This window comes from Pogoniulus pusillus, chromosome 9, assembly GCF_015220805.1.
Source record: "Pogoniulus pusillus isolate bPogPus1 chromosome 9, bPogPus1.pri, whole genome shotgun sequence".
NCBI lineage: Eukaryota > Metazoa > Chordata > Aves > Piciformes > Lybiidae > Pogoniulus > Pogoniulus pusillus.
Window position 1 is genome coordinate 22273572 of NC_087272.1, and position 27644 is coordinate 22301215.

Here is a 27644-nt window from a genome sequence, read left to right on the forward strand (position 1 = left end):
AGCCTATAAACTTAAGTGTAAACCTTTAAAAGAGAAGCTGCCTTGATTAATACAATTCAGTTTGTAGGCTTGATCATATGCAAATGTGTCACTACATTTTTTTCTTACTAATAATTAGCATTTACATATTGTTAAATTATTTAAACATGTACAAATATTAACACCCCTCATTCTCCTTTCCTAGTTGTTATAAATTTGCTTTGTAAAGGTACAATTCATTGTGGAACACACTTTCATGATATAACTAGAAACACAGAGAATCAAAGAAGTTCAAGTTGTTTAAGGGGTGATGTATCTCTGTTACTGTTTTCCTAATTTTGAAATAATTTGCAAAATCCTGATTCAGCAGTCTCTTCTGGAAGTAGATGAGGATCTTTTAGGCCCTGTAATAGCAGAATTTGGGCATATTTGGTGGTTAATATTTATTATAATTTTAAATACCACAGATACTTGGGGAGGGGGAAAGTCCAAAGACATATCTATTTACAAGCAATAAAGTTGACACTGAAGGATGGAGGTCTCTTTTGCACTTTATGCTTTAAAATATATGCTTGACTGGATTCCAGACTTACCTTTGAGACTGCAAAGGCCAGGAGCTTTATCAGTATGAAAGCTGAAACTCCGGTGTTATCTTTCAAATGAGAGAATTGAGGTTTGAGGAGTATCTCTGTTGTATTGTGGTGCCCAAAACTGAACACAATACTCAAGGTGTGACCTCACCTAAGCTGAGTAAAAGGGGACAATCACCTCCATACTCCTGCTGGCCATAGCATTTTTAATACGAGCCAAGATGTCATTGGCCTTCTTGGCTGTCTGAGCACACTGCTGGCTCATATTCAGCTGCCTGTCTGTTACAGTCCTCAGATCCCTTTAAGCCAGGCAGCTCTCCAGCCACACTTCCCCAAGCCTGTAGCATTGCTTGGGGTTGTTGTGACCCAAGTGCAGGACCTGACATTTGGCATTGTTGGAAGTCATCCCGTTAATGTTGGCCCATTGATCTAACCTATCGAAGTCCCCCTGAAGAGCCTCTCTACCTTTATTCAAATCAACACTGCCACCTAAATTGGTGTCATCTGCTCTTACTGATGACATTCAGATTAATGCAGAACTGTGAAGATGATGTGGTGTAATATGCATTACTCAAAGCAAAAAGCAAGTGATTGAAGAGAGTGTCAAATCTGAGTTTCTATAAGCAGAAAACAGTGTAAGACTGTAACAAAGAGCATGCAATGCTTTTTGTTACTCAAAGGTGCGTTAGAGAGCAGCAGAATGCTGAAAAGACAGATTGTTACCAGAGGAAAAAAAAAGGAAGAAAAAAAGCTGAACAAGCCTTTTGTTTATTTTCAAGGGATTTAAAAATAACTCTTAAGCAATATACTACATTGGTCTGTTACAGCTGAGTTTTTAATTGCATTATTACACTTAACCTCTGAGAGTGATACTTTTCCACTATACATTCCAAATAGTACTAACAATGATTTTCTTGTCTCTTTCTCACTTCAAGACCTCATATAATGTGAAACTAAATGTTAATCAAGGCATTGATTAACAAATGGATGGACAGAGAGAGATTTGGTGACTCTGAAACAAGTAGATGAATGTGCACTTTTAAGTTGGCTGAGTGGAAGCTTGGGAGGAAGAGGGATGTTGAAAATCAGGGGGTACCTCAGTGCAAAGATGGAGGTTGGATTCTGTGCTTCTGTGCAGTTGTTTGAGGTATCTCCCTTTATTTACTATGTCGTTAAGTCTCTCAAAAGCAATTTATGTACATTCCACAAGCGACATTTAGTTTTCTTGGTTTTGCACGTAAGAATGAAATATAACAAAAGGTCCTTTGATGCCTCCTGTAAGCTAATGGCTTATTGTGGAAGTGAATTGGCACAAACCAATAAGGGGCACGTATTACAAATCTTTAAAGCTTTTTCAGTACATAGGCTTATCTTTAATCCTGTAACACCTAGATTATTCTTAAAATACAATGTTTAGTTCTGGACTCTCTTTACAGTTTTAAATCTTTCCAAAAAAGACTGTGTTACATAAACCCTTTCATACACCTTTAGTTTCCATTGTACAAGGCAGAACACTTAAATAATATTGGCTTCAGCTGACTTACTCAAAGACCTGGAAATACCAGTTTTACACCAATGTCACTATTTTGGTAACATGTATTACAGTATTACTAGAATTATATACAGTAAGCTCCATGTATGTTGGGACAGATTAAGTTCTGTTATGCAATTAACTATCTGAAGTTACATTTTATCTGAGATCATGTAAAACACATGAAGAAGTTTTAAAAAATATAGTCTGTAAATATTCCTGTGCTTTGGTCTTTAAGCTGTAACAGATTCAGACAGTATATTAGAAGCAGAGCAACAGGCAGTGGCATGGTTACTTGGTGCAGGAGTGGAATATATGAGATTCAAAAATAAATTTAAAAAGAAAAAAGAGCACAATGAAAGGAACAGAGCCTGTTTCTAGCAAGGAAGGAGAGATTTGGTCACTGTTCTTTACCACAGTCCATGAATGCCTATCAGGTAGGTTGGTTTTTATTATCAAAAACACCAGGGTGTGCAGTGAATTTTTTTGAAGTGTTTTAAAGGAATCTATTTTTTACAATTTAGTTACAATCCAAAATAAAATATACATTTTTCACAATAAATATACAGCAATAGTTTTCCTTATTCTTCAGTTTGCTAATAGGACCGTTTCATGTGCTGCACACCAGCAGACTAATCTACATTTAGATTTCAGCTGGATGGTACCTGTTGGGAAAGGAAACAGTCACCCTCAGTTGAATTTTGTCATGTGAAGAGGTATACACAAGTCCAAGCCATGTTTCCTTTCTAAGATTAATTACTAATAATACATTTGAAGATTTCTTGCAATATATCCAAAGTGATGTGCCTGATTATCATCCTTCTCTCTCAAACTTCAAAACACATCAGGGAAAATCTAACAGGAGCCAGCATATATGGTATCTGAGAGGTACAGGCTGCTCCAGTGCTACCTGTGCTTGGCCCACCTTGCTGCCAGGTGTGGCCACTGAGTCTTGCTGATTTCAGAGCCTGAGAGCTGCCATTCAGACAGACTTTTAAAGATGCTGTCTCACCTTTTGCATGCACTTACAAGTTACCCATGCTGTGCTTTTGTCACCCATGAGGGATGTAAGTAATTGCTGCTCCTGGTACAATTCAGTTTCACTTGTGTGCATGGAACATAGATGTTAATGAAGTCTCATGTATAGTTACAATTTGGAGCCACTGTTTCCTCTGAAGTAATTTTAAAAGTTTTATTGTAATCAGTATACTGTTGAAATACTGCATATTTTCATGTTTAAATAAAGTTACAATCTAGCAGAATCCTTCCATGACAAGTGGTTTGTTTATTTTTTTATTTCACAAGACCGAAAGCTTTGTAAAAGTTTGGAAATCTACCCCACAGTAAACTTAATAATGCCTGATAACCCCATCTAGCTGCATCTCTTTGTATTTAGTGATCCCACATATGACATAAGATTGAAAGTGGCATGATTTATTTATTACTGTAAGCAGATATTCATACTAAACGAGGTGGTCGCTCCCCTGCATCAGTGATACAATCCTGCCCTTCCCATGAGCCTTCTTATATGCTGGGATACCACACAACTGAGCAGTACTTAACTGATTTTTTTTTTTTTTGGTGGTGGTCTAGCTGTAGTCCAATCCAGCTTGCCTTGCAGCTTTTACAGGCACAAAGAAGGACAGGGCACAGGTGTGAAAGTGAGCAGCTTATGGCAGAAGCAAAACCATTTTTCTCAGCTGCACTACTATTTGTGATGTAATCATGGAACTATCATGCCATGTTACTTGAAATTCTGCTTATAAATTAATGTGTTGGAAAGCAGGGCTGGATAACATAACTGAGCTTTCAACTTGCTCAAACTATAGAAAAAGGATCAGAAATGTACTTAAAATTCACAAGTGATCTTTCCACCATACCAAATTACAGTAGCCAAGCTCAGACTGACATATTTTATGTTTACAGTAAGGTCAAATGTATCTGAAGAAATTAAAGGGACTTCAAAAGACAGAGCCTAGGAGTCTAGAATTTGTTATTCATGTCCTAGATTTCCACTGAAGAATTCCTGGAACTCACCCTTGTCCCACTTTCCCCAGCTTGTGCTTCCTATGTTCTTATTTAAGGCCCACATCATTGTTGGTGTGAGTTTTTGGTCTTTTTTATTTCAACGTTATTACTTTTTTTTTCCAATTGTGAAATCACAAGAAGCTAAAAAGTGAGATTTGTTTTTTGAGCTTATACAGTGGCAGAGCATGGAATTGAACACAAGTACTCCATTTAGTCTTCATCTGATAACAGAACAGGGTTCCGTATTTTTACTGACTGGTAGGCAGTTCCCCTCTCTAGTGACTGTGCTCAGTTTAGTTACTGTATCCTTCATTCAGTTGTGTGGGGAGCGTGAGGTGAGACCTGCCCTTAGTTTCTAATGCCGGGTTGCACAATCGGATTAAGGAGCCATCTGCAGCACAAACTGAAAGTGCACTATAATCGCGTTCCTAGCTCATGCAGAATTTTGGCTTATGCAGGATCTATGTCTCCACAAATCATTCACTAGCCTCCCTTCTACTCCTGCAAGCTGCAAACGCAGGATGATACAGTGAAATATTTTAGTGATTACATCACTACACTGAGTACGGTTAGCTCAAAGATTTAAAGGAATATTTGCAGCTATTCAAAAGGAAAGCAAAACCTCAATCTTCTGAGTGCATTTGCAGCAAGATAGTAGGTTAGAGCCTGCTGCTTTCTGCTGGGCTGATGCCAACAGCTGAATTGTTAAATGGTTTTATGCCAATGCGTCTCTTACGTAGTTTTTGTAGTCTCAAGTTGTTTTTATCAAGTATTTTCACAGAATCTGTTGTGTGCAGATAAAGGTCTTGGTTCATCACTAGCGAAAATGATTCTGCATTCTCAGTCTTTTTTTGCTGTTGTACGTCACTTTCCTTAACAAAAAAAGGCCTTTTGAATGACAAAACTAGAAACACCGCACAGCCGTCTTTGTCCTCAGTGAGCTTCACTAAAGGAATGTAAGACGGCCCCCCGATCACACGTTTTAAATGCAACTGTGCCAAAGGCCGGAGCTTCGGTCATCTCGGTCCAGAAAGACTCATCTGGAGGCTGCGATGCGGCTCCGGCGGAGCTCCATCCCGCCGGCGAGGACGCACTGCCCGGCAGAGAGGCCGGGCTCGCTCCCTCCCACCGGCGGGACATGGCCGACAAAAACAGCAGGAAAGAAGGCAGCAAAGGACAAGACCGAGACGAAAAGCAGTGAGACGGAAAAACAAAGTAGAAAAATAAAAACAACCAACCCACACACAACAAACTCCTAGAAAATCTTAAGCAGCCCGAGAAGCGCTGCTGCGACGGAAACACCAGAGCTAAAGTAAAAAGCAGAGTTAGCGCCGAAGCGAGACGCAACCGGAGGGAGGGAAAAGGCAGCGTGGGCGCCGCAACCTTCTTTGGCTGAACCACGTTTACGCTCGGCCGTACAAGCAGCGGCACCGATCTCTGGCGCCTGAGACGCCGCGTGCCCTGGCCTCCCACTCCTGCCCCGGGCATTTGCCGCCTTCCCGCCCCGGCCTCCGCCGCACGGCCACCTTTCAAATCCCAACGGCCGTGCCGCCAAGTGCGACAAGGGGAGAAAGGAGACCGCGGAGGCGAGGAGGGCCTTTAAAACGTGGGCGGAGCGGACGCTCCCCTACGGTGTGTCTAGTCTCCTGTCAGCGGGGGCAACGAGAGCACAGGGCAAGGCACGACCGCTGGCCGCTGCAGCAACAGAAGAGTAACAGCTGCCGCGGGACGGCACCGCCGCCTTCAGCGCCGCAGAACGGCACGCCGAGCCCCAGCTCGCGTTCCCGCTGCCGCGCTGCACCTTGGGAGCTGTAGTTCGCCGCCTCTCTGGCTGCGTTGGGGACCCTGGGCAAAAGAACTGCATTTCCCATGGCGCCCCGCGGCAGGAGTCGGCATGCGCGGGCGGGCGGGGCGGGGCGGCGGGCAGGTTGCTGTTGTTGCATAGGAAACAGCTGAAGAGTCTCCACATGACAGGGGGGGAAGGAGGAAGTGGGGCGACTCGAGGGGTACCGCCACCGATCCAGTAAACGGCGGGGCTCGGGCAGCGGCAGCTATCGGGGAGAGTCTTTCCCGCGACGTGCAGGCCGGCCGCCCTTGAGGGCGGGCTTGCGTCCCGGTGCCGCTGCTTAAGAGGAGGCAAGCAGAGAGCAGGGGGAGCGCCCCGCCGGGCCGCGGCGTCTCGCCGGGGAAGTTTAGTGCGGAGAGGAATCCCGCCGCCGTCTCCCGGACTCACTACCGGCCGCGGGGGTGGCGCCGGGTATGAACGGCTTCGCCCCCGAGGAGGTGACCCAGCGCGGGGCGGACCCCGCTGCCGCCGCTGCTGCCGCCGCAGTGGTAGGCAATGCAGGCTCTGCCGTGGAGGTGCCGCCGCCGCCGCCAGCGCCGCCCGGGCTCGGTCTGACCGCTGCTGCTGCTGGCTCTGCGGGCGCCGGAGGTGCGGGCGGCCCCGGGGCCGGGCAGATGTGCTGCTTGCGGGAGGAGGGAGAGCGGTGCGGCCGCGCCGCTGGCAACGCCAGCTTCAGCAAGCGGATCCAGAAGAGCATCTCGCAGAAGAAGGTGAAGATCGAGCTGGACAAGAGCGTAAGTCTGGGGAGAGGGATACACGGGACCGCCGCCCCCCACCAGCGGGTCTTGGCGGTCTGTGCCCTGGCAGCGGCGGTGTGTCCGGCACCAAACGCGCTCCTCAGGGGCCTGCTGCTTCTATGTTTTAGTTCGTTTGGGGGCTTTTAATAAAGTTTGGGATTGTTTTTTTTTTCTCTTGGAGGCCAGGAAGTGTTGTCTTCCCATTTTCCCCCTTTTACCCGTAGCACGGTGTTTTGCTGGCGCTGCAGAAGCATGGCTTCAAAGTGCTTTCCCTCTGTGGGAGAGGGTAGAGGGGAAGCAGTCGTCCCTCCTGCCTACCTCTGGGATTCCTTCCCACCCTGCAAGAGCCGAAGGCATCGGCTGCGGGTACTCCCATTTCGCCGGAGCGGGAAGAAGCGTGGCCGGCAAACGCTCCTCCTCCCGGGAGCGGAGCCTGCATAGCTCCTGGCGCACTAGTTTGTGTCTGTTCCTGGCGAGGGCAGCGCTCGGCTGCTCCGCCTCGTGTTGCAATGTTGCACGTCTCCCCTTGCCACAATATCTTCCGTTCGGCAGCCATCAGGCGCCGTGCAGCGCGGCTCGGCACGGCCAGGCAGGCGGAGCGGGGATTCCCTTCCTGCTGAAGGGGGGCGGTTGTTGGGCTGTCTTCAGGCTCCTTTCTACGGCGGGAAATGCTTGGGCGTTTCGGAGTGGTGCTTGTTTGTACCTGGTACCGCGGGAGGGTTGCCAGACACGAAGGCAAACCAGCTTAAAACTCGCGGCGGTTGGCACGACCGCTCCGTGCGCCCCGAGGGCTCTACACACGGCCTACGACCTGGGGGCTTTCCGCCCTCCAGGCGCCGTGCCTAAAGGCAGCGCCGTGCCTAAAGGCAGCGCCGTGCTTTCACTGGTGTTCGAGCGCGCAGCTCTGAAACTCAGCGGTGGTGCGCGCTGAAGAGCTCTCCCAAAGCGTCCACATCCGTACAAAGGGAAACTTTTAAAGAAGAAAGAAAGGGCGAAAAAAGGTGTGTTGTTTGCCCTCGCCTTAGCATTGAAAGTAAAACATGGGAGGGTATAGATGGGAAATAGGAGCCGGCTTTTTGCCCTGCAAAGGATAACTGAGAGCTTGTTTTGTGTTTGTTTACTTCCCGATCCTCGAGTTGCGATGAATGGCTGGAGGCAGGGCTGTACTCGTGTGTCTCTGCAGCCGGTTAGTGCAGAACCACCACTGCAGCGGCCTCCGTGCCAAGCCCGGTGGCACTGATCTGTAGCACAGCACGCTATTTATTCAGTAGAATCCATCGGAAAAGCCGCCTTTACTCTGTTAAATGTGACTGTGGTTGCTGGAGGATTGTCTCTGTATATGCATTTGTATCATAAATCTGGGAGATCCTTACATAGATTTGACTGGAAGATGCCGTATTACTCTTCTAGGCAAGACATCTGTATATTTGTGACTTCCATAAAAACTTGATTCAGAGTGTGAGAAATAGAAGAAAGAGGAAAGGCAGCGATGATGATGGTGACTCACCAGTACAAGATATCGACACTCCAGAGGTAGCTAAATAACTTGATTTTTTTTTTCCTGATTGTTGTATTGAACTTGTTCTTACTGACTGAGTCTGTACAGGTCCCACTTTTCCACCCTTGCAGCCCTCAGAGAATTTCTATTTTCAACCTTGTCTTTAGTACTTCCTCTCCGGTATTCTGCTAGAAGATGTGCTTTAACACGAATTGGCAAAATCTGATTTCTGTAGGAGTTGAGAACTTGAAGGGAATTGCACATGGGGCTCAGTATATAAACATTTCACTGCCTCATCCCTCCAGTAATTTCTTTCTGTGCTCAGTGTGTTGCACGTGGCTCTTGCAGTTACTCCATTGCCTTTATTACATTACACACAGAAAGTTTAATGATAGTTTTTACCACTTGTTGAGGGAAGAGATGATCTGGGAGTTGTGCAAGGAAGGAGTGAAGGACAGTGTTTTTCTCACCTACTGTCTTCACTGCAGACCAGTGAAAAAGCAAACTACAGCTTTCAAACCTTTCCATAATATAGGAGAGAGAGCATGTAGGCTCTATTTCTACATGTACTCTGGGTTGGTTTTGCTGTAGGCTGGCTTAGCAAGTGCTGTTCAGTGTATTAATTTTGAGCAGAAGCTGTCATGCCTAATTTGTCCCTTCTAAGAAGGATTTTTCAAGTATTCTTCAGAAATTACTCTGTGTTAATTACATTCTTATGGTCAGCATCTACATATATCAGCAACGTAAGCGCTGAAACTTTGTGCAAGGATCCCTGCTTGAAGGCACATGGATCCAGTCTGAAGGCTAAGGGAATCTTCTAAGAGGATTTCATGGGCTTGGGAGTAGTTCAGTGTGAGGTTGTGTTGCTCGTCTGTTAAATTTGTGGAATTGTTTCTCTGAAAGTTCTGTCTAAAACTAGCATTCGGTGTGGTTTCAGGTAGGTGGCATGGTGGTAATCACAGCTCTCCTGCAAGTCTGGTTTGTTTTCTCATGCAAGAATTACAAAGCATGTCACAACTGGTGGATATCTCTAGAAAAAGAAAGCAAGGTTTCTTAAATGGTGTTACTGCAGGAAAGGGAATTTCCTAGAAAGTGGTTTTGAGGAATTGCAGCTGGCCATTTGGACAATGGCAGTATGTTCATCCCCTTCTTTATTTTCAATTGCTATTTAGCTTACTAAAGGCAAAAAATCCTCCTTCTGAAGACTTGAAAAGCCCTCCCCATTTCCATCTCTGTCATGCCTATCACTCTTGTAGAAGTGATTCCTACAGGAGAGAAAGCAGCTTTCACAGTGTTAGCTTCAGGGACTTGGTGGAAAGCTGCTGATTTTCCTCTGTGGTTCTTTAGGATTAAGATTCTTCACTGTGACTTGGGAAGTAGAATTTGTGCCATATAAACTTGAGAATACCGAAGGATACTTGTCCTTTGTTGCGCAAGGTGGTATCCTGTCAAGTTTGATCAGGTTACCAAGTATATGCTAGAACTGCTGTTTAAATACTCTATAGTGAGGCTTTTAAATTAACTTAAAGTGGAAATGAATGTCTTAATCTTTAATGCTGTGAACTTGGAGAATTCTACTTAATTGCCACTGAGGTAGCAGATTTTCTCTTTCATCCTGCTTTTGCATCTTGCTTTCCCACTCAGTCATCTGATTAAGCTCTCTTATGTTGTCACAAAGGGTTGGAGGGTGAGCTGTTGCTGGGAGAAGTCACCGTTGATCAGAGTGCAGGGGATTCAAAACAAGAGTACTGGATTGAGGCTGTGTGTTTATATTCTCGAGAGGACCTTGTGCAATTTTCTCAACTGTCACTTCACACTGAAAAATAGTTTTGAACAGCTATGCCCGCACACATAACTCCCGCGTTGTGCTTATGTGGCAAGGATATGTTTGGAGAGCAAGAGCAGCTGTTTTCTTTTCTCACCTCAAGCAAAGAAAGCCTTCTGCTCTACACGTTTCCTGACTCTGATTGTTCTGTCTCGTGGTATAGGTGTGCTATATCTTTCATGCAACTCGCATAAAATTTGACGACGGAAATCACATTGTAGCATCCTCCTCTGAAGCAGCATGCTCAGTGATGTTACGTGAAAATTGTTACTGGGCTTTCACGTTATGCTTACACTAGAGAACAAGAAAACCCCCAACTGATTAAAGTGCAATGCAGTTACCAATGTTATTCACAGCCAAAGGGAGGCAGAGCCGTGCTCAGTAAAAATAAAATGCTCTTAAACCGAAATAGGCTGTTTTAATTTCTCCTGGAAGATGCAGGGTCGAGTTTGTTGGTGGGGGTTTTTTGCTTGTTCTCAGAATGAGATCTGCTAAGCTGTTTACACTTGTATCAAAATGTTTTTGGAGATGCAAAATATTAATGACTGAATCCTTTTCAGTTACATCAGATTGTTTTCTTTCCTCCCCTCCACCTTCTTCTAGGTTGATTTGTATCAGTTACAAGTAAACACACTTCGAAGGTACAAAAGACACTTCAAACTACAGACCAGACCAGGACTTAACAAAGCACAGCTTGTTGAAGTACGTATGAGTGTTTGTTCCATAATAGAAAATGCAACTTGCTCTAGCATGTGGCTTTCTACACAATGTGATCCCTGCATAAAGAGCATATATAATGTGGATTTAATGAGAACAAAAGGGAAGTGCTTATCTAGCTTCCTTCATTGGCCACAGCTCCTGAGCCAACTAAGTTGAAAGTGAGCATTCTTCCCACAGGAGGAACTCTTTAACTTCTGAGAAGAGTGTATGCTGAGAAGCAGTGATGAGTTGGAAACAATAAGACTATATGCATCTCCCTGAATATCACAAAACTGTGGATTTGTAGTCTACACAATCCCACCTTCATTCAAAGTGTCCTACTGAAAAAAGGAGAAACAGAAGTGGTGGAAGAGTTGTAGCAAGGTTCAGGCTTTGCTATAAAAAGATAGTTACTGCAAACATATGTCTTACTCTATTAAGCATGGAAACACAAAAAATGGACTTCTGTAGATGATTAGTTTTGTTAATTAAAACCACTGGGGTCTGCCACTAGAACATGACTTTATGAAAGTAGTTTTTTTTCTTGGCAATATTCTAAAAGTGTTGAAGCTGGGGCACTTACAGCCGTAAGTATCTTTGCTGCATGTGAGTGTAATTTTAAAGGTATTATTCTGTGCTGCTGATGTAAATACATGGGAGAGATGGTGATAACAGAGAAATACAGCTACATTTTTTTCCACTTTTTGTACTATTACACTCAGTGTGCAAACGTTTTGTTGGTCTCCCTTAATCCTTGTGGATTAACAAGGCAAGGCTCTTAAGTGTGTGGGAGATCTCAAGGCCGAGCTGAGAAAGAGTAATGCCGCTGCCACTATGAGTAAGAATTTAAAATCAGTCTTCTGTTTTCTGATGTGAGCTGAGCTAGAACTAGCTCTTGAGTTAGCAGGACTGGCACAAGCAGGTTTTGTTCTGCAAAACTAGCTTTTCTAAGGGTCTGCTTCAGGTACATTTCATAAGGTATTTGCACTGTCTTATGTTTCTTGTACTGCTTTGATGTGACTAGGCAAAGCTGTCATGTGCTTGCTTTGACCTGCGGGTACTTGTGAGCCGTAGCTGCAGAACTTCCTCGGTTTAGAGTTCATGTGATTCTTTTTAACCTGACCTAATGTACAATAGACATTCCTCTAGCTATTACTTAGAAGTCACCTTTAAAGGACTCTGTCAAACGGCTTCTGTCAATTTTTTGAGAGTGAGGTTTAGAAACTTCTCTAACTTGTTAATTATGCTAAATATGTATACCCTGAAGTAGTTAAATGAGCAGTCTTGTTTTTCTCACTTCCTCTTGCTAATTTTCATCTACTAAGTATTCTGCAAAAAAGCCAAGGGATAGGCTTGGGCAGGTATAATATTTTGAGTGCTTGCTTTTAAAGCTGATGTTCATTTGGATGAAGGAAAACACTTTCCATAGAAACAGAAGTGACTTGAAGTATTCAGAGATGGTCATATTTTAGTAATTATACATGGTGAATCTTTGTAATTGATACCTCTGTCTTGAAAAACTGGGTATTCAGTGATCACTCTCAAAGACGATTGCACTGTCTTAGGTATTTCTATATGTGACTTGATATACATCGCTCTCAACCTGAGTAATGAGCCTTATTTCTGTGCTGTTGCTTTGTTGATATTCTATAATCATAATTTGCTTTATAGTCAGAGTTTGTCCACACAGGAATATCATTACACCTATCCTTGTTTTGAATATTTTTTTTCTCTTTTTTTCCCTCCCCCTTGAAAATTTTCTAGGCTTTTTATTTAGGAAATGAGGGTGCATTCTGCTGTGGTTTTTTGATAGTTCTCAATGAAAAGGTTCTGAACTTTTTAATGGCCATTAAAGGCTCTCAGAGAGAGATTTTTACTTCTTTCTAAGTTTCTTGGTTAAGCTTTTAAACTGTTTAATGTAGTCAATTTAAATCTGAATATTCTGTTTCTGTGTGTAAGTGTGGTTATTCATTTCATTGAATTCTTCTTTTTCCAGATAATTGGCTGCCATTTTAGGACAATTCCAGTGAATGAAAAGGACACCTTAACATATTTCATCTACTCAGTGAAGAATGACAAGAACAAAACAGATCTAAAGATGGATAGTGGGGTTCATTAAACGTAAAAGGTTGGGACTGAGACTCAGGCTGCAAATCAAAAGACTGAGGGGTTTTGTTGATATGCAAAAGCTTTCTTTGTAACTTTTTTTTCCTGAGACTTTATCTCTGTTTTATTTTTCATAATATTGCTGTTTTGTTTGAAAACCATCTCTTATGAAACAAATTTCCTCAGCAAAACTATTTTAAATAAATATCACTGATATTGTTGCTCAAGTGGGTGTGTCTGTAACTTATTCATTAAGTTGCTTGTAGCTAATAGCTAAGCTTTGAATAATTATGCATTAACATTAAAATATCTTTCAGTTAAAATGTGCCAAGGATACATTTATGAATGTACTTTAAGTTCTCATGATGCAATGCCTTTAAAACAAAATAACAAACCAAAACAAGCTGCAGCAGATTTGCCATTAGGTTCTTTTTCCTAAGGTTTATTATATTAATATAGTATATAATTATATTAATATAATATTTAAATGACAGTTCCCAGTTGTTAGCTGGGCAAAGATGATGACTAACATTTTCTTTTTTCCCCTTTTGGAAAGAATTGATGGAAGGTTTGACTTGTTTATTCATCTTGTCATTGCTGGTGTATGTACTTCCAAGCACTGAGACCTTCATGCCACCTATGCTGAAATGAAAAACAGTGCATCTCTTGAATTTCAAAGCTGTAAGTATGGATGAAAAGACTGCTGCAGCTTTCTGTGCTGAGAAATCCTTCCACTCTGTAAGAAATCTTTTAACTGCTGACTTTTTTCATCTGCATAGAACTTAATGGGAGAATGGAAGATAGTGTCTGTACTGGATCAGTGTGGTGTCTTCTAATGGGCATTCTCTTAGAACAAAAATAATACAGAAAAAAAAGCCACCAAAAACCAAACCCAAAACTTAGGATAGCATGTGAGAAAAACAGCAAGCAGTACTTTTGCTTTCAGTTGAATCTCAGTAATGTCTGGTATTGAAGACAGAATTACAAATGACACCTCGTAATGCTGTTTAACTATTGTACCAGTCTAAACTTGTGGTGTATGGAATACAGTTTTCTACTTTAACGTGCAACAGGTTGAAGAAAAAGCAAAGCGGGTAAGAGATTTTGTGTTGGAGCAGAGGAGAATACTGCATCAGCTTGTTCAGTTAGCATTTGTTCCAACTCTTAACTTTATCAGATGTTTAAAAGCTTTTTCATAATTTGGGAAAAGTGATCAGGCAGTACTGCTGTGGTCTAATCTGCTCAGTGTTAATCTTGTAAGTTTTTTGAAAAGTATTACCTTGCTGGCATCACTGCAACTAAAATGCTTCATTTGCTACCCATGACACTTGAATAGAACAGACTGATAAATCCTAACCTCAAACTGGCTGCCTTCCCAGTGGCTCTCAGTGACCTGATTTCTTTCACTTGAAGTGTTTTATGTATTTCCACAATGAAGCTCTGCAGTGATGGCCTAAGTTCAAGACAGTGATATCTAGCTAGGGGCAGCTAAAACTGGCCTTCCTTTGAAGAGATGTTTTAGCACCCATATCACTACAGTGACTGTAAAGTTGTTGGCTAAACATCCTTTGCATAATTCCAGCCTGTCGTCTTCAAAGTACTAGTTGGAGAAACAGCCAGGGAATCTGGCTTTTGATAGGACATCTGAAGCCTTTATGCTTTTTTTCTGAGTCTGCGGCAGGGTTGGTGTTCTCGCCTAGGCTTGGCAAGACCTGTAGAAGTTTCAGGAAGGGAGGAGAGTGGAGAACAAAACAAAAGCAAATTTCTATGGGAAATCAGTCTCAAAAGTGCAGCCTACATGACTCCTGCTGCATGTGAAAAGTGGCAAAGCTTTTCTCCAGTGGATTATGGGTTTTCCTTAGCCAGGAGCGATGGAAGGGAAGTAACTGAAAACCACCTACTAACTTTACTACCTAGCTATGCATCTGCCTGAAGTAGTTTGCTACTGCTGCTTTGGAAAACTGTGAATGTCAGGCATATGCAACATTATTCATGTAGAGATGGTGGCACAACCAACAGAAGTTACATGCCCTTCTTACTGCTAGAAGTCTAAAAAAGACTTGTACACAAGAGCAGATACCATATGTTTCCTTAGCGGAGCACTGACTTTGTATATTTTTGACTGTGGGTTGCCAGATTTATGGATATTTTTACCCTTAATTGATGATTTGGTAGGAAGCCCAAATGACTCAGGCATAATTACACAAACAGGCTTAAAAAGCCTGATGACACAAACTGTTTAACAGTTGGTAGCATCAAACTTGCTTGGCAAAAATAGTACACACAGGCTTACTTGAAATTTTTATTATTAGATGTGTATAATCACAAACACTTCCACTACCCAACCCTTCTTTACAAACAGAGGAAGAAAAGACATTGTGATATTATATACTGCATGCAAAGTAAGCCTGCTAAACTAGTGGTGTAATGGTGCAAGATTATTAGGTGAGCAGTACACTTTTTGAGTGAAAAAGACTTAAGTAGTTACTTCAGTACTATACACTTTCCATGTGACTGACTTGATAGCTGAAGAGTTTATATGTAAGACAGTCAGCCAGGCTCACTGCCTCATTCAGGTGGCTTTCCTTAAAGTTTATGTTCCTTTGTAAGGTTTGGCTGTGTTTTGTCTTGCACTGTAGTCAACACTTGCTGGTGTTGAGAGATGTCTGTATATATGCGGCCTAGACCATAATACCTCTTAAACACTTAAGATGATTACTTCTAATATTGTAAGATGCTTCTTTGTCTTTGCTTCCCTACTTATTTCCATACAAGGCTAACCTAAAAATAAAATGCCAGCACTTTAATTCTTAATCCTGAGGTACTGTATTTCAAACAAGACTTGATTAAAAAAGCTGCGAAGTGTGGATTTATATGTTGCCTGAACAAACCTCACACCAGTTCCATCCTTTCCAGACATCTCTTTGAATATAAATACTCTCTCGTAGTTGTTCTAGTATTTTAGAAGGTCAATGGTAAGATTAGCCTTGCCAAGGTTTTATAAATTGCATAATTAATGCAGGTAACCAGTGAAACATAATTAAAACCTAAATGTGCTTTAGTACCACTATGTGAGTTTTGACTTCTTTTTTTTCCCCCCTCCCAGTGGAATTTTCAGAGATGAGTGATGGAAGTTTACATTTTATATGTGCATGCTTTCTTGTTTAAAATGCCTAAATAGTATATGTGAGCCTGTCTGTAGAAGTGCAGGTGCTGAGCAGCCTCAACTTAACATTAACAGTGTAGTGGAAATAAAGCAATAACAAGCGGTATCTGCAGTAGGTTGCTATGAGAATCACATTCTTAACCACTTAAGCTTGAAGTCTCTGCATCAAAACTAGTTGAGAATATTGTGGTGGGTAACATCAGTTAGGCTTTTTGCTGGGGTGGTACATAGCAAGATGCATTAAGAGCTTGTACACCATTATGGAAATTAAGGCAGCCACCAAATTTGAAAGAACTTCTTAGGTATTTGAAATTCCCAAAAGATGCAGAAAGGATTTTTTTCTACAGCATGAAAAGAGGCACTGCCTCATGGTTAGAAAGGAAGGTTTTTTCATTGATACTGGTTGTTTTTTCTTTTCTACTTCAAAGCATTATTATTACAGCATTATAGAATGATGTCTCTTGTCTTCAGCAGCAGACTTGGTATCCATCACCACTTGTTGCAGGGTATCACAAAAGATATCTTTGGTCCAAAGAAAATATCCCTGAAAGATATTATTAGATTTTTGAATAATTAGATCACTGGGCCATCACAACTTTAACATGACATGCATTTCCAGTTTTAGGGGGTTGGTTTAGGGTTGGCTGGGGGATTCTTAGTTTTTTTTTGGTGTTTTTTTACCTTCTAGTAATACAGATACGTGAGATTTACAGCATTTGTGGGATGACCTAGCAGTGCAAATGCAACTGCAAGTCTGGGTGCAGTTTCTGCATTTCTGCATCTGGCCTGGTTGAGAAGTGATGGCAAAACTTTCATTCATTCAACAGAGTGCCAGAGCTCCATCCTGGTATTTTAGCTTCGAGAAAGTAAAGTTGCATAGTATTGTAAAACTAAATAACTTTGCTATGTGGACACATACTCTTTAGTGCAATTTACCCTGAAAGCATACCTGCAAATAAGGTCTTCTGTACCTCAAGACAGTAAAGGAAGACCTCCTTATGCATTTGTGTCAGTAGCAGAAATGTTATAAGGCTGCTCAAAGCTCATAGGCTGAAGCTGGAAACCTGAAGTGTGCTTCAACATGAAGACACCATATCTGGTTTTACAGAAAGTGAAATATGGAAAACTTCTTTTAACCCTGCTTGCAGTTTGAATGTGAGGTTTCTGGATTTAAAAGTCATCCTCACTTAGATCAAACCTAGTTCTTTACAGCAGTGTTGAAATTTTCCTTTTATTGGATTTTAGGGTACTTGAGGCTTTTGAGTGGTAAAAGAAGCATATATAAAAATTAATTTTTACTTGCCTATATAATGCCATCGCATGTAAGTGTCCCTCAAGTATTAGTAAGTTTTGAAGTGTTGATATTTTTGGTCAACATTTCCTGAAGTAAAGATGTTACTGGAAAGCTGAATGAAATATCTTTTAGTACATTTTATTACTTCAAGCCATAACAGGTTAGTGGTGTTTCTTAACTCAGTTTTGTTGGGATGTGCATCCTTTCTGTAAAACAACGATGAAAACAACGTGTTCAGTGGGGGTGGCACCATTCAGCTTTGTCAGCAGTGCCAGTGAGACAGAGAAATGTCAACATTCTCGGGGTAAATCTTTGCTCTCCCTTGCAGGCATTTGTGAATCTACATTTCCCCCTGTTTGCTTTTCTGCTTTGCACAGCTGTCTTTACAGAATCATTTATTCAGCTAACGTATCGACATTTGCCTTGGAATAGCAAAATAGTTCTCTGCTGTGGAACAGAAATCAAACAATTTTGGTGATGGCTCTGGAAACAAGTTCATTGCAAAGTGCCATGGAAAAGGATTTGATGTAACTAATATTTAGCTTAGATCAAACACGAGAGTCAATTGTTGTGTGGTTTTAATTTTTTTTTTTTTTTTTAATACTGAAGTCCTCTATACTAGGACATACAAATTTACAAAACCTGCAAACTAGCAGTGTCTCAGGTAATTTGCTGTAATTGATATAATTTCAAACCATCTGAAGTGATGCATTTCTTTAAAATTGCAGCTTATTCATTCAGTGGAAACTGTAAAATGGTGGAAATATAAAGGGGGTTCATAGAACTGTCAAAGTGCATATGAAATACCATGGTCTTACTTGGGGCAGCAGAGCAATTCATTCACGTTGCAGTAACAGATCACCTCGCAGCCTTTCCCTTCCCAAAAATGATCGTGCAGGCTGTCATCAATTTGTCGAAGGTTCTCCACGCCTTCAGGGATGCTGTGACAGTTGTAGTCTTTGAAGGATCTCTTGTAACAAGAAGGACGCTGGGAAGGCACTGCGGGGGTGCCCAGGAGGGTGCTCAACAGAAGCAGTGCTGAGACCATCTTCATTTTTGCAAAGCCTCCTGTAGCAGAGGGCTAAAGAGAAATGAGGTACGTGACACAGATAGAACTGCTGAACACATCTTTCTCCAATTTATTTTCTGGCTCTCATTTTTCTTTCCTGTGAACTTTTGGAGGTTTGAGCCCAAGTGCTGGAGAGTGTTTTCTCCTAGGAGGTAAATAATATCGTGGCAGAACTGATGTTCATTACTTTCTGTACAACCTTGGGAATACTTTCATCTGGAATTGAGGCTTCTGTTACTGGCAATTTTGTTTCTTTGGCCTCTCACCTTGAGAAAATTGCTTTGAGCAAAGTGTGTTCTCATGGTGGTGCGAGTGAATGTATCAATTGCTACCAAACCAGGGGAAAATGTCCTGGTGTGTTTCCTTGCCTTCCTGGCCGTTTTCCCTGTCAAAACAAGAGCAACTCACATAAAATTAATAGTATCTTTCCCCACCATGATAGAGGATTTAATCCTCTATCATGAACTGCTTGAGAAACTGAAGCATTAAACAGCAAACGAGCCTGAAGCTCTCTGCAGTCCTGCCAGATGGCACTGTCCTGGACTGCAGGATTTGGTGTGACACAGCATTACTGAGAAAAAAATCTTCCTCTTTTTTTTTTTTTTTTTTTTTTGATGATGATGCAAACTTGCTACAGGAGGTCATTCTGGTTTAATGGCTTTTTAGAAGACAGGATAAATTATGCCTTACAAAGCTTCCTGTCTTGTGCAAGAGCTTGGTCTGTTGTGTGGTGCCTTGCACAGAGACTGCCCGTGCCACAAAGTGTGGTCACCAAGGCCCTTGGACTTGAATCAGTTTCAAAAATAGCGTTTTGGACAATGCTTTAACCCAGGCGTTGTTGGTATTAAGGAGAGTGGAACTTTTACCTTTGCTTATGCTTGAATGAAAGGGGTCTGATACCTTACCAAATTTAAATAGGAGTTCTGCTCTGAAAACTAAAGCAATGCCCAGCTCTGCCCGGTAAGCTGTCCCTTAGTCCTCCTTGCTGGACTTGTTAGCCTGAGGGAAGACTTTATAGTCCTTCATCGTCTTGACACTTTGGAATTGATACTGTGACACTACAACGTGATGGCTGGCAGGGCTGCAGAGAAGAATGCTCTAGGTCAACCCCAAAATAACTGAGGATAAAGCACATTCTGATCAAAGACTCAAATGCTAAGTTGACAAGGCTGTTAACCCAGGTTAGAAGAAACAGTAAGATACGCCAGCTATGAAGTCACTAAGACTAGAGTTCCACTTGGGGTTCTTTTGTAAAACTCTTGATGTTGCCTTTGAAAAACTATTAAGTATGTAAGTTTAATATATTTTTTAGTATTTTTCCCTGGGTGGTTAGATCACCACAACAGCAGTCTGGCTGATCTTCCATTTCTTCAGTCACTGAATGACAGGCCAGAGACTCTGGCTAAGAAAAAGTGGGAATTTGTATTTATATTGGGGATAAAATACTACTACACCTCAATGCTCTTTGGCTGTATCTTTTGCAAACTTTTTAATACAGCCAAATAAAATGTTACAGAGCAGCCACTGTATTAAAGAACAGGACTGAGGTGAAAATAAGTTCTGTTTTTTTCAGCTTCTGTCACAGAAGGAAAATTAATTGAATAATTCCTTTTAGTTTCCATGTGTGCTAGTTTGAAGCTGGCTAGAATGTTTTGGTGAGAAGAACTAGACTACAGGCTGTGAAAGGAAAATAATGGTGATGTCTACTTCCCTCATAGGCTTGCAGAAATGTATAAAAACAAGAATCAAAACATAGATAAGGTTCTTCTGCTGCTGGTTAGCTTGGGACTGCATCTCTTTTCTAACCTCACCCTCCGTTTCTTTAATTAATCCACTTTGCTTCCTAACCCCCTGGCTGAGCCTCCTTTCTTCCTTGGGACTGGGATAAGGCTGAGAGGGGTAGGGGGAAGGTGAAGGGGTGGTTGGGAGCCCCTCCTGGGGACTCAGGTTTCTGGGAGGGTTGTTGTGTTTCTGTATTACCTTTTACCTTGTATATTTCTGTTTATGAATGTATATCCTGTAAGTATCTGCTTGTATATTGTGCTAAGCCGTAAATAATAAGCTTTATTCCATTACCAGAGCTGGCTGACTCTAGGCTGGGTGACTTCCAAAGTGTGTGGGAGTGGGTAACACCCAAGCCATCACATCCTTTTTGGAGCTCTCTGCCAAAGACTCCAAGCTGGACCATTGTCACCATGAAATTGTATTTGAACAATTTGTAAGTAGGAGATTCCTATAAACTACTGGTAATGGAGCCTTGGGGATCTATGTTTTTATTACCTTAAAATGCACTATTGAATATCATACTGTCTTTATTAGCTTTGGACTTCAAAGCTACTTCTCAAATAAAGTAAACATTGTTCTAACTTAGCCTGATCTTGTTTTTTAGATCTGACTAAATAATATTTATTATTATAATAATATTTATCCTTTTTTTAGGAGTCAAAAAGCTGCAATTATGAAGAGTCCTACTCGGAGAAGTCTAATGCTTAAAAAAATGAAAAGTTTGCTTGTGCTGTCCCTCAATAAATGCCAAAGTCATGGGGTACAATTTAATGTTCTTTTGATCAAATAATTGAGATTAAGTATTTAATGAAAGAAAAAAATCATGAAGGAGAAATGTAAGAAGTGAGGTGTTTATGCCTTTGTGTTTACTGTGGCTGGATTATTCTGTGAGGTCTTCCTCTGAAGGTGAAGCATTCATCATATCTTCTTTTTGTGTATGGTGAATTTCTTTGTTGATTTGTTGTGGGGTTTTGTTTGTTTATTTGCTTGGGTTTTAACTCCTAGTAATTAAGGTGATCTTCCCCTACACCGAGTTCAGCTAGAATGCTTGTTTGAATCTGTTGCCAGCTGCCTGTTTGCTCAAAATCCACAGGAACTCTTTCTGTCCTGAAAGTGGATGGATTTTCTATAGACTGTCAAATTGCAGGAGTCATAAATTGTGACCTGCAAGGTGACTCTCTACTTGCCTTGGACCATAACAAGATACTGCTCTAGTGCATCATCAAGAGGGCTTATATGGGTGACTGCCAAAATCAGTATTAGTGAAGTCAAAATGCTGGTGAGCTATGGATAGACATCTTTACTAAGAGGTCAGTTATGCATCTAACCAATGCTCAGCATTGATGTTATTAATAACAAAAAAAATGCTTCTGCTTAAATACTTATTGTGGTTTTAAACAGGTCATAATCCAAAGGAAACTTTTAGTCAAAGGACCTTTCTTAAAAATGTTATTTCTTTCCTGTGGGAGAAAAGTCCCTATTTGCAGATGAACGATTGCAAGGACCTAGGTATCTCATCATTCCCTGCATGGGACTGATACTGATAAATATGGCAAACCTTTCACCTGCAGCATCTTTTTCTGAGAAACTGCTACAAGTTTACAGCTGCACAGGTGATGGAATATCTCTGCCTAGGTAAAAAAACAGTGCTAGTATGTGCATATTTATTTCAAAATTCATATCCAAAGCTGTATCTGCTTTTATGTACTACAGAAACTGCTTTCCCCTGGTTTGTTTTGTGATCAAATTCAGTCACTAAGATGACTCAAAGACTCATTGCTAGCAAGCACTCTGTTAGACTTCTTTATTTTATAAGACCTTCTGAAAAGAAACCAGTGCCAATCACGTTAAGCCTGAGCAGGTTGCTCTATCAAGATAGTCCCATTTCAAATTCTAGAAGGAATAAAGCCATCTATTTTTTTTTTTAATGAGCTCCTTGCATTTGCATTAAGTTTTCTTCAATTACTTTGGTTACTTGAATGCATTCTAAGTCAAGCTCAAGACTGAGTGCAGCTTGGATAACAAGTGCTTTGAAATAATTTGGAATTTACTGTAAAGGAAAATAGTTTGGGAATATGCACAGTGAGTCAGGAGTTGGTGCTATCCCTGGTTGTTGAGATGAGAGCGCCTGATTTATCTTGCCAGGCAAACTGGCACCATCCGCTGGATGTGGAGGCAAGTCAGAGGAATAACCTAGGTTTCAAACTTCTTGACTGAGAACAGAGGAGTAATATTTCATGAGAAGTCCCATGATATTAGCAGTAGGCCAAATGTTATGAACTAGGAATAGAGGAAACTGAGAAACTGCACAAACTGTGTATTTCAGCACCTCTAGAGATCCTGCACATTGGGGCAAAGATTAAATATTAATCATTCTCTGTACCAACTATTAAATATACCCTTCAGAGTTATTAATCTGTCTGCATCTCCAGCTGCCTAACAGAGAACACATTAACTGGTACACTTCTGGTGTATGATCTCTTGTCCCATTTGTCCATTTGTGGTATGGGCCAGGTTAACAAGCCATGCTCAGAGTGAAGCAAACTTAATATATAGTTGCTTCTTAAGGTGCATTGAGTTCAAGGACTAAAGAGATCTATTCAAAGCTTCCTCAGAAACACCTGTAAAATGCCAAACTAAATGTTTAATATTTAGGTATGTTAGTGTGTAAGTTGGGCTTATTAGTGTATTCCTAAGAAATTATCACTGCTGCATAACTGATAATATTATTCAGATTTTTTTTTTCCAGATAAAGGGAAAAAAAAAGTTTCAAATCAATTTTGCTTCAACAGTTGGTGCATTGTAAGGAAAGCAGCTCTTCCACCAAGGATGAATTGAGTGAATTACTGCTTTGTAATTGCCATCAATACCATGATTCTTTCCAGAAACCGAGTTCCTGTTAAAACCCGTTTAGTTTTCTTAGCTACAGCAAATTCATTGTGAACACATCTGTCTCCATATTCACCGATTTTTCCACTAATATTGAGCACTGGAAGGCAATATAGTATAATTAATTACTTTAGATGTTAATATGTAGCACCCACCTTCAAAGAAGAGCAAGATAGTGACAGAATTCTCCTTAGCCGGATCTTATCCATGCATCTGTCTTGAATTGCATCTCTTGCCTACAATGTATCCAATGTACCAAATCTTCTACCTCATGTTCCCATGTATATTTCTAATTCTATACTCTCTAGCTGGCATCATCAGAACAAGTGCACAGGGATAGTTTCATGAGCAAGACATACCTCCTTCTGCTTCACTCCCAGTTTCTTGGCAGCTGTATCTTTTTAGGTGTACCCAGAGAGAGCGTGCTAGGAGGGATTGGAATAGGGAGGGCTGATGGGTGCTGCTGTACAAACAGGTCTTTGTTCCTCCTGACTTATGCCTGTGACTGACATGCTCTCTTCTCCAGCGAGGGACCGGAGGATGGGCTTCAAGAACTGCATCTACCACCAACCTGAACTAGGAAGGGGTGGGAAATGAGCGTATCCTTTCTAGCGTGAAGCAATTATTTCATCCAGCATCCAATGAGAAGGTGTCTTCCCAGAGCAAAGTGTAACATCCAGAACGGGTAAAAAAAGGAAGCACCTCATGAAATAACCACATCTTGCTATGTAGCATGAGCAGACTGGGGAGGATGGGAAGGAGTGGGGTCCCAGGATCATATGGGCAGAAGAGTGTAGTTGCTGGGCAGGTACCTTATTTTGCACTGGGCAGAAAAGAGCACACCTAGTCAATCTCATGCAATACTTTAATTCTTGACTTCAAGATCCTTTCATCTTCTGAAATGAAAATGATAAAAAACCCTGTAGTTACTTTAACCAGACTGCTAGTACAGCATGCTCAGTGATGCCATACATTGATGTCTTTGTTGACCAAACATTGAACCAAGAGGTAAAGTATTACACTGAACAGAAATTAAGAGGAAGTTATTTTATACTATGCTAGCTAATCAAATGATCCACTACTGTAAAAGCACACAATGAAGTTCTACATGGAATCAAAGTATTGTATATTGATGAGAAAATAGCCTTGAGGGTGAGGTGTGTGACCTTGTATTCCTGTTGCAATGTGGGCACCGTTCTATTATGAACATCCTAGTTCTATTCTGTGATGTGAATAGAGAAATGAAAGTGTACCTTAGCTGTTCAGACGTAATACTTGCACTTTCTAGGCTGCATCATTTTGATTCTGATGTTACTTTGTAACGGTTTGGTTTTCTCTGTGTGTTGGGCTGCTTCAGTACAGAGGCTCGGTAGTACAAAAAGGTGCCTTTGCTCAACTGACTCAGTTTGATTTTTCATATGCCAGGAGTGAACTAGGGCCTCTGTAAGAAGTGCATTGTCTCGTCTTCTGCTGCCTCAGCAAGGAGAGGAGTTGAGCGTCACAGGTGTTTAGAATCAAACTTTCTGAAACTGAACCTACTTGTAGTGGTCCCATCCAACAGTGTGCTCCGTCTCTGTGCTGGGGATGGGCAGCTGGGAGAGCAAAGAGCTGGATGCATAGCTGTGCATTTACCTTTACTTCGGAAACATCAGACAGAACAGTTTTGGCCGCTACTGTTATGTGCACAGCAACTTAAAAGGGGAGGGAGGAGGTAGCTGCAGGCAGCTGCTGTCAGAACAAGACATCTTTGCCTTTTCAGGATGACAAAATGCCTGGCACTGCTTTTCTACAGAAGTTCTTTTCTGGTGCAGATCCTGGCCACAGCCAGTCCACTCCTTAAGAGATTATCTTAATGCTTCTGGGAGCACACAGTGTTCCAGGGCAGCGCTCTACTGTAGGAGGAGGCAGTGAGACTGATGTGTCTGTAATTCAGCAGAGGACGGGCTATAAACAGGGATAAAAAGTAGGAGGTAATGAGAGCATATCGTGCTGATGGTCTGAATTTGGATGCTTTTTTAGTTAATTGCAAATAAATTTTGAAGGTTATAGCAGAAGATGCAATAGAACTGCTTTAGGATTATTTCCTGCCTGCCCATTTAAGTTCTTTTGTGGTGTGTGTGTTTTTTTTTTTTCCCAGGGAGTATCTGTGTTTTCAGAAAATATTTTGAAAGTCCTATTTGAACATCAGTCCAGTGACCTGATGGTTTGATGGTTTTGTTTATGAAGTGAAGTGTGTGAGGGATAGTTTTCTTCAGGAAAAACACTGCTGTATTTTGAGAAAAGACAGGACTAACAAAGCTGCTGTTTTGCTGGTAATTTCCCCCCCCCCCCCCCTCCCCTTTCCATGTCTACATGTACCATGGTTTTCAGTCACCAAAAACCTTCATAAACAGGAAGAAATTTCCCCCCTTGTGATGTTGCTTGACAGTAAAGACTGGGAAGCAATTTGAGGTTTGGAGTAAGCAAAGTTTTAGGGAATCTCAGCAGGGAAATGCAATCCAAGAGGAGGTAGGAGAAGGCTGCTGTAGGAACAACCTTTCAGATGTGAAAAGCAAGGTAGTTTCAAGGAAAATGCGTGGAAGGGCAGGAGAGTCTGCAGTGGGAGAAAGCAAAGTGCAAACCAGTACTTCCAGGTCTTACCTCCTTTCCCTTCTCTCCCCTTTGCCACCTAATTGCCCCTCTGGCCTGAATCTCTGCCTCTCTACTGACTCTCTCCGTGTCCTTGTCTCGAGCCCTAATGGTCCTTCCTTTCTTCTCCGCTTCCTTCTGCCTTTTTGCTCCAGCCCTGCACCCGCAGTGAGCGCAGCAGCCAGTGTCTGGGGCAGGCTGGCACAGTGCCAGCCTCAACAGAGCAGTACTGAAAACTCAGAGACTTTTTGTTCCCCACCGTGGCATCTGGGAGCTGCAAGAGAACTGTAAGGAAATATTGCCCTTTTGACCCTCCCTCATCTGTGTAGAGACAATAATAATGAATTGTGAGCAGCTTCTGGTTTAGATGCATGTGTATTCCTGCTCCTGCCTGAAGAGGCACGGCTCTATTAGAGGTAAGATGCAAAGCAGAGCTGCTCCCCTCCCTCCAGGCTGGAGCTGTTAAAGCCAGCAAGAAATGATGGGCTGCGAGAAGGCAGTGGCAGGTGGAAGCAGGAGAGAGTAGTGACAATGTAGCAGCAGCAATCCATAGGACAGAAGTGGTTTTCAAAGGAGATTGTCCCCTGCTAGGGTGAGAAATAAGGAGAAGGTAGCACTGAAATTTAGCTGTAAAAGAGCAGCTGCCTCTGACATTACCCTAGACTAAACTTGTATAATGTACCCTGAGAGGATAACATTTTTTAGAGTACTCAGAAATCTAAATGTGCTTTGCATTTGTAATGTGTGAGAGACAGGTTTCACTTTTTTCTGTAAATGAAATTAATTTTTCCTCTCATTATATCCTTGATATCAACACTCAGCTCTTTGCAAGCTATCTTCTTAAAAGATACCACTTAACCTGTGAATCAGCCAGCTCGTTAGTACATAGAGTTTATATGAGAAGGTCTATGAGGAACCTCAGAACCTGATTTTTTTTGCAGTACAAAACCTACTTCAATGTTATAAATGAATTTAAGTATTGTAGGAATGCACAAAGGCCTTGGAGACTTCATGACAGTGTCATCACTGCTAATGACATTAACTACTGTCATTTATTACAAGATAGTGTGTAGGGTACCTTGGAGTCCATCTTCAGCACAATGGATTTTTAAGCAAAGATAAAAGATCTTATATACTCATTTAATACATGTTCACATGTAAATCAAATATAACTCATGTTGCACCCTGCATGTCATTCAACATCTGTATAAGGTCAGAAAAAAAGTATTTGAAAACAGGGTTTTGTGCTTTTACTGAGTTCTCTGCAACACTGTTCATTGTTTCATCAGGGCTGCAGTAGTTCTTCTTCATGCAACATTTCTTCTGTCTCTTGCCTTTATTGTTGGATGACACTTTGCTTCCAGCACCTGTTCTCTACAGACTCCCAGAGGCCCTCTGTTCCATCTCTCTCTCTCTCTGATTTTTTTGCCTTCCTAACTTTGTTGTTGATTTTCTCAACTTCCATCTCAGGCTGCAGTCTGTGCTTTGTCAAAATATACAGCATAGAGCACTGGGCTAATCAAAGAATTAAAGGCATCTCAGTGTATTCTCTCAGATCAGTGCTCAGGCTGTTGCTGCTTTTCTGTTAAGACAGGCAGTATGCAATATATTCAGAACCTGCTGATGTTATGAACTGTCAATTCCAGACCGTTTGTGGTGTAAAAGCATATAAAGTCTGGTGTCTCCAACTAACAAATCAATCAAATGTGTCATGGGAAAATTACTCTAAATTGAGAAACTGTTCCCAGTTATCAGCCATTGCAGACATTGGTTGTCTGATACCAAGAAATCCACACCTGATCTGATTCTTTATTATTTCAAAATGCCATGAGGTTTTGCTTGGCAGCTTTTTACTGCTTTGCTAGATATTAGCTATTGATAGTTAAGGGTGCTTGGTCTTGAAGGTGTGGCGCATTCTGTGACTGCTGAAGTTCATTGTCACCAGGAGTCCGATAAAAATCTGAGTGTCATCTT

General features: G+C 41.6%; 2 protein-coding genes across 4 annotated transcripts; one reads left to right on the plus strand and one right to left on the minus strand.

Moving 5' to 3' along the window:
* Positions 1-6089: 6089 nt before the first annotated feature.
* On the plus strand, positions 6090-13066 carry SAP30 (Sin3A associated protein 30). 2 transcript variants are annotated; one of them, XM_064148854.1, is made up of 4 exons: positions 6094-6708; positions 8122-8244; positions 10638-10736; positions 12730-13066. In XM_064148854.1, the coding sequence occupies exons 1-4, from the start codon at positions 6388-6390 to the stop codon at positions 12850-12852; spliced, it is 666 nt and encodes a 221-aa protein (XP_064004924.1). In that variant the 5' UTR covers positions 6094-6387; the 3' UTR covers positions 12853-13066. The 2 variants fall into 2 exon arrangements, with proteins under 2 accessions (XP_064004925.1, XP_064004924.1); XM_064148855.1 differs by lacking the exon at positions 10638-10736 and having other exon boundaries at positions 6090-6708.
* Positions 13067-15127: 2061 nt separating this feature from the next.
* Positions 15128-23495, minus strand: SCRG1 (stimulator of chondrogenesis 1). Of its 2 annotated transcripts, none has more exons than XM_064148857.1 (3): positions 23402-23495; positions 18118-18380; positions 15128-16549 (listed from the first exon to the last, which is right to left on the minus strand). In XM_064148857.1, the coding sequence occupies exons 2-3, from the start codon at positions 18351-18353 to the stop codon at positions 16495-16497; spliced, it is 291 nt and encodes a 96-aa protein (XP_064004927.1). In that variant the 5' UTR covers positions 18354-18380; positions 23402-23495; the 3' UTR covers positions 15128-16494. The 2 variants fall into 2 exon arrangements, with proteins under 2 accessions (XP_064004927.1, XP_064004926.1); XM_064148856.1 differs by lacking the exon at positions 23402-23495 and adding an exon at positions 23198-23391.
* Positions 23496-27644: the final 4149 nt, after the last annotated feature.

Excerpts from the sequence above, each read along its gene's own strand:
- SAP30 (XM_064148854.1), top strand. The coding sequence starts at position 6,388 with ATGAACGGCTTCGCCCCCGAGGAGGTGACCCAGCGCGGGGCGGACCCC. Across the intron at positions 6,709-8,121 it reads AGATCGAGCTGGACAAGAGC|GCAAGACATCTGTATATTTG; the intron begins GTAAGTCTGGGG and ends TTACTCTTCTAG. Across the intron at positions 10,737-12,729 it reads ACAAAGCACAGCTTGTTGAA|ATAATTGGCTGCCATTTTAG; the intron begins GTACGTATGAGT and ends TTCTTTTTCCAG.
- SCRG1 (XM_064148856.1), bottom strand. The coding sequence starts at position 23,251 with ATGGATAAGATCCGGCTAAGGAGAATTCTGTCACTATCTTGCTCTTCT. Across the intron at positions 18,381-23,197 it reads TATCTTGCTCTTCTTTGAAG|CCCTCTGCTACAGGAGGCTT; the intron begins GTGGGTGCTACA and ends ATTTCTCTTTAG. Across the intron at positions 16,550-18,117 it reads GAATTGCTCTGCTGCCCCAA|GGATATTTTCTTTGGACCAA; the intron begins GTAAGACCATGG and ends AATATCTTTCAG.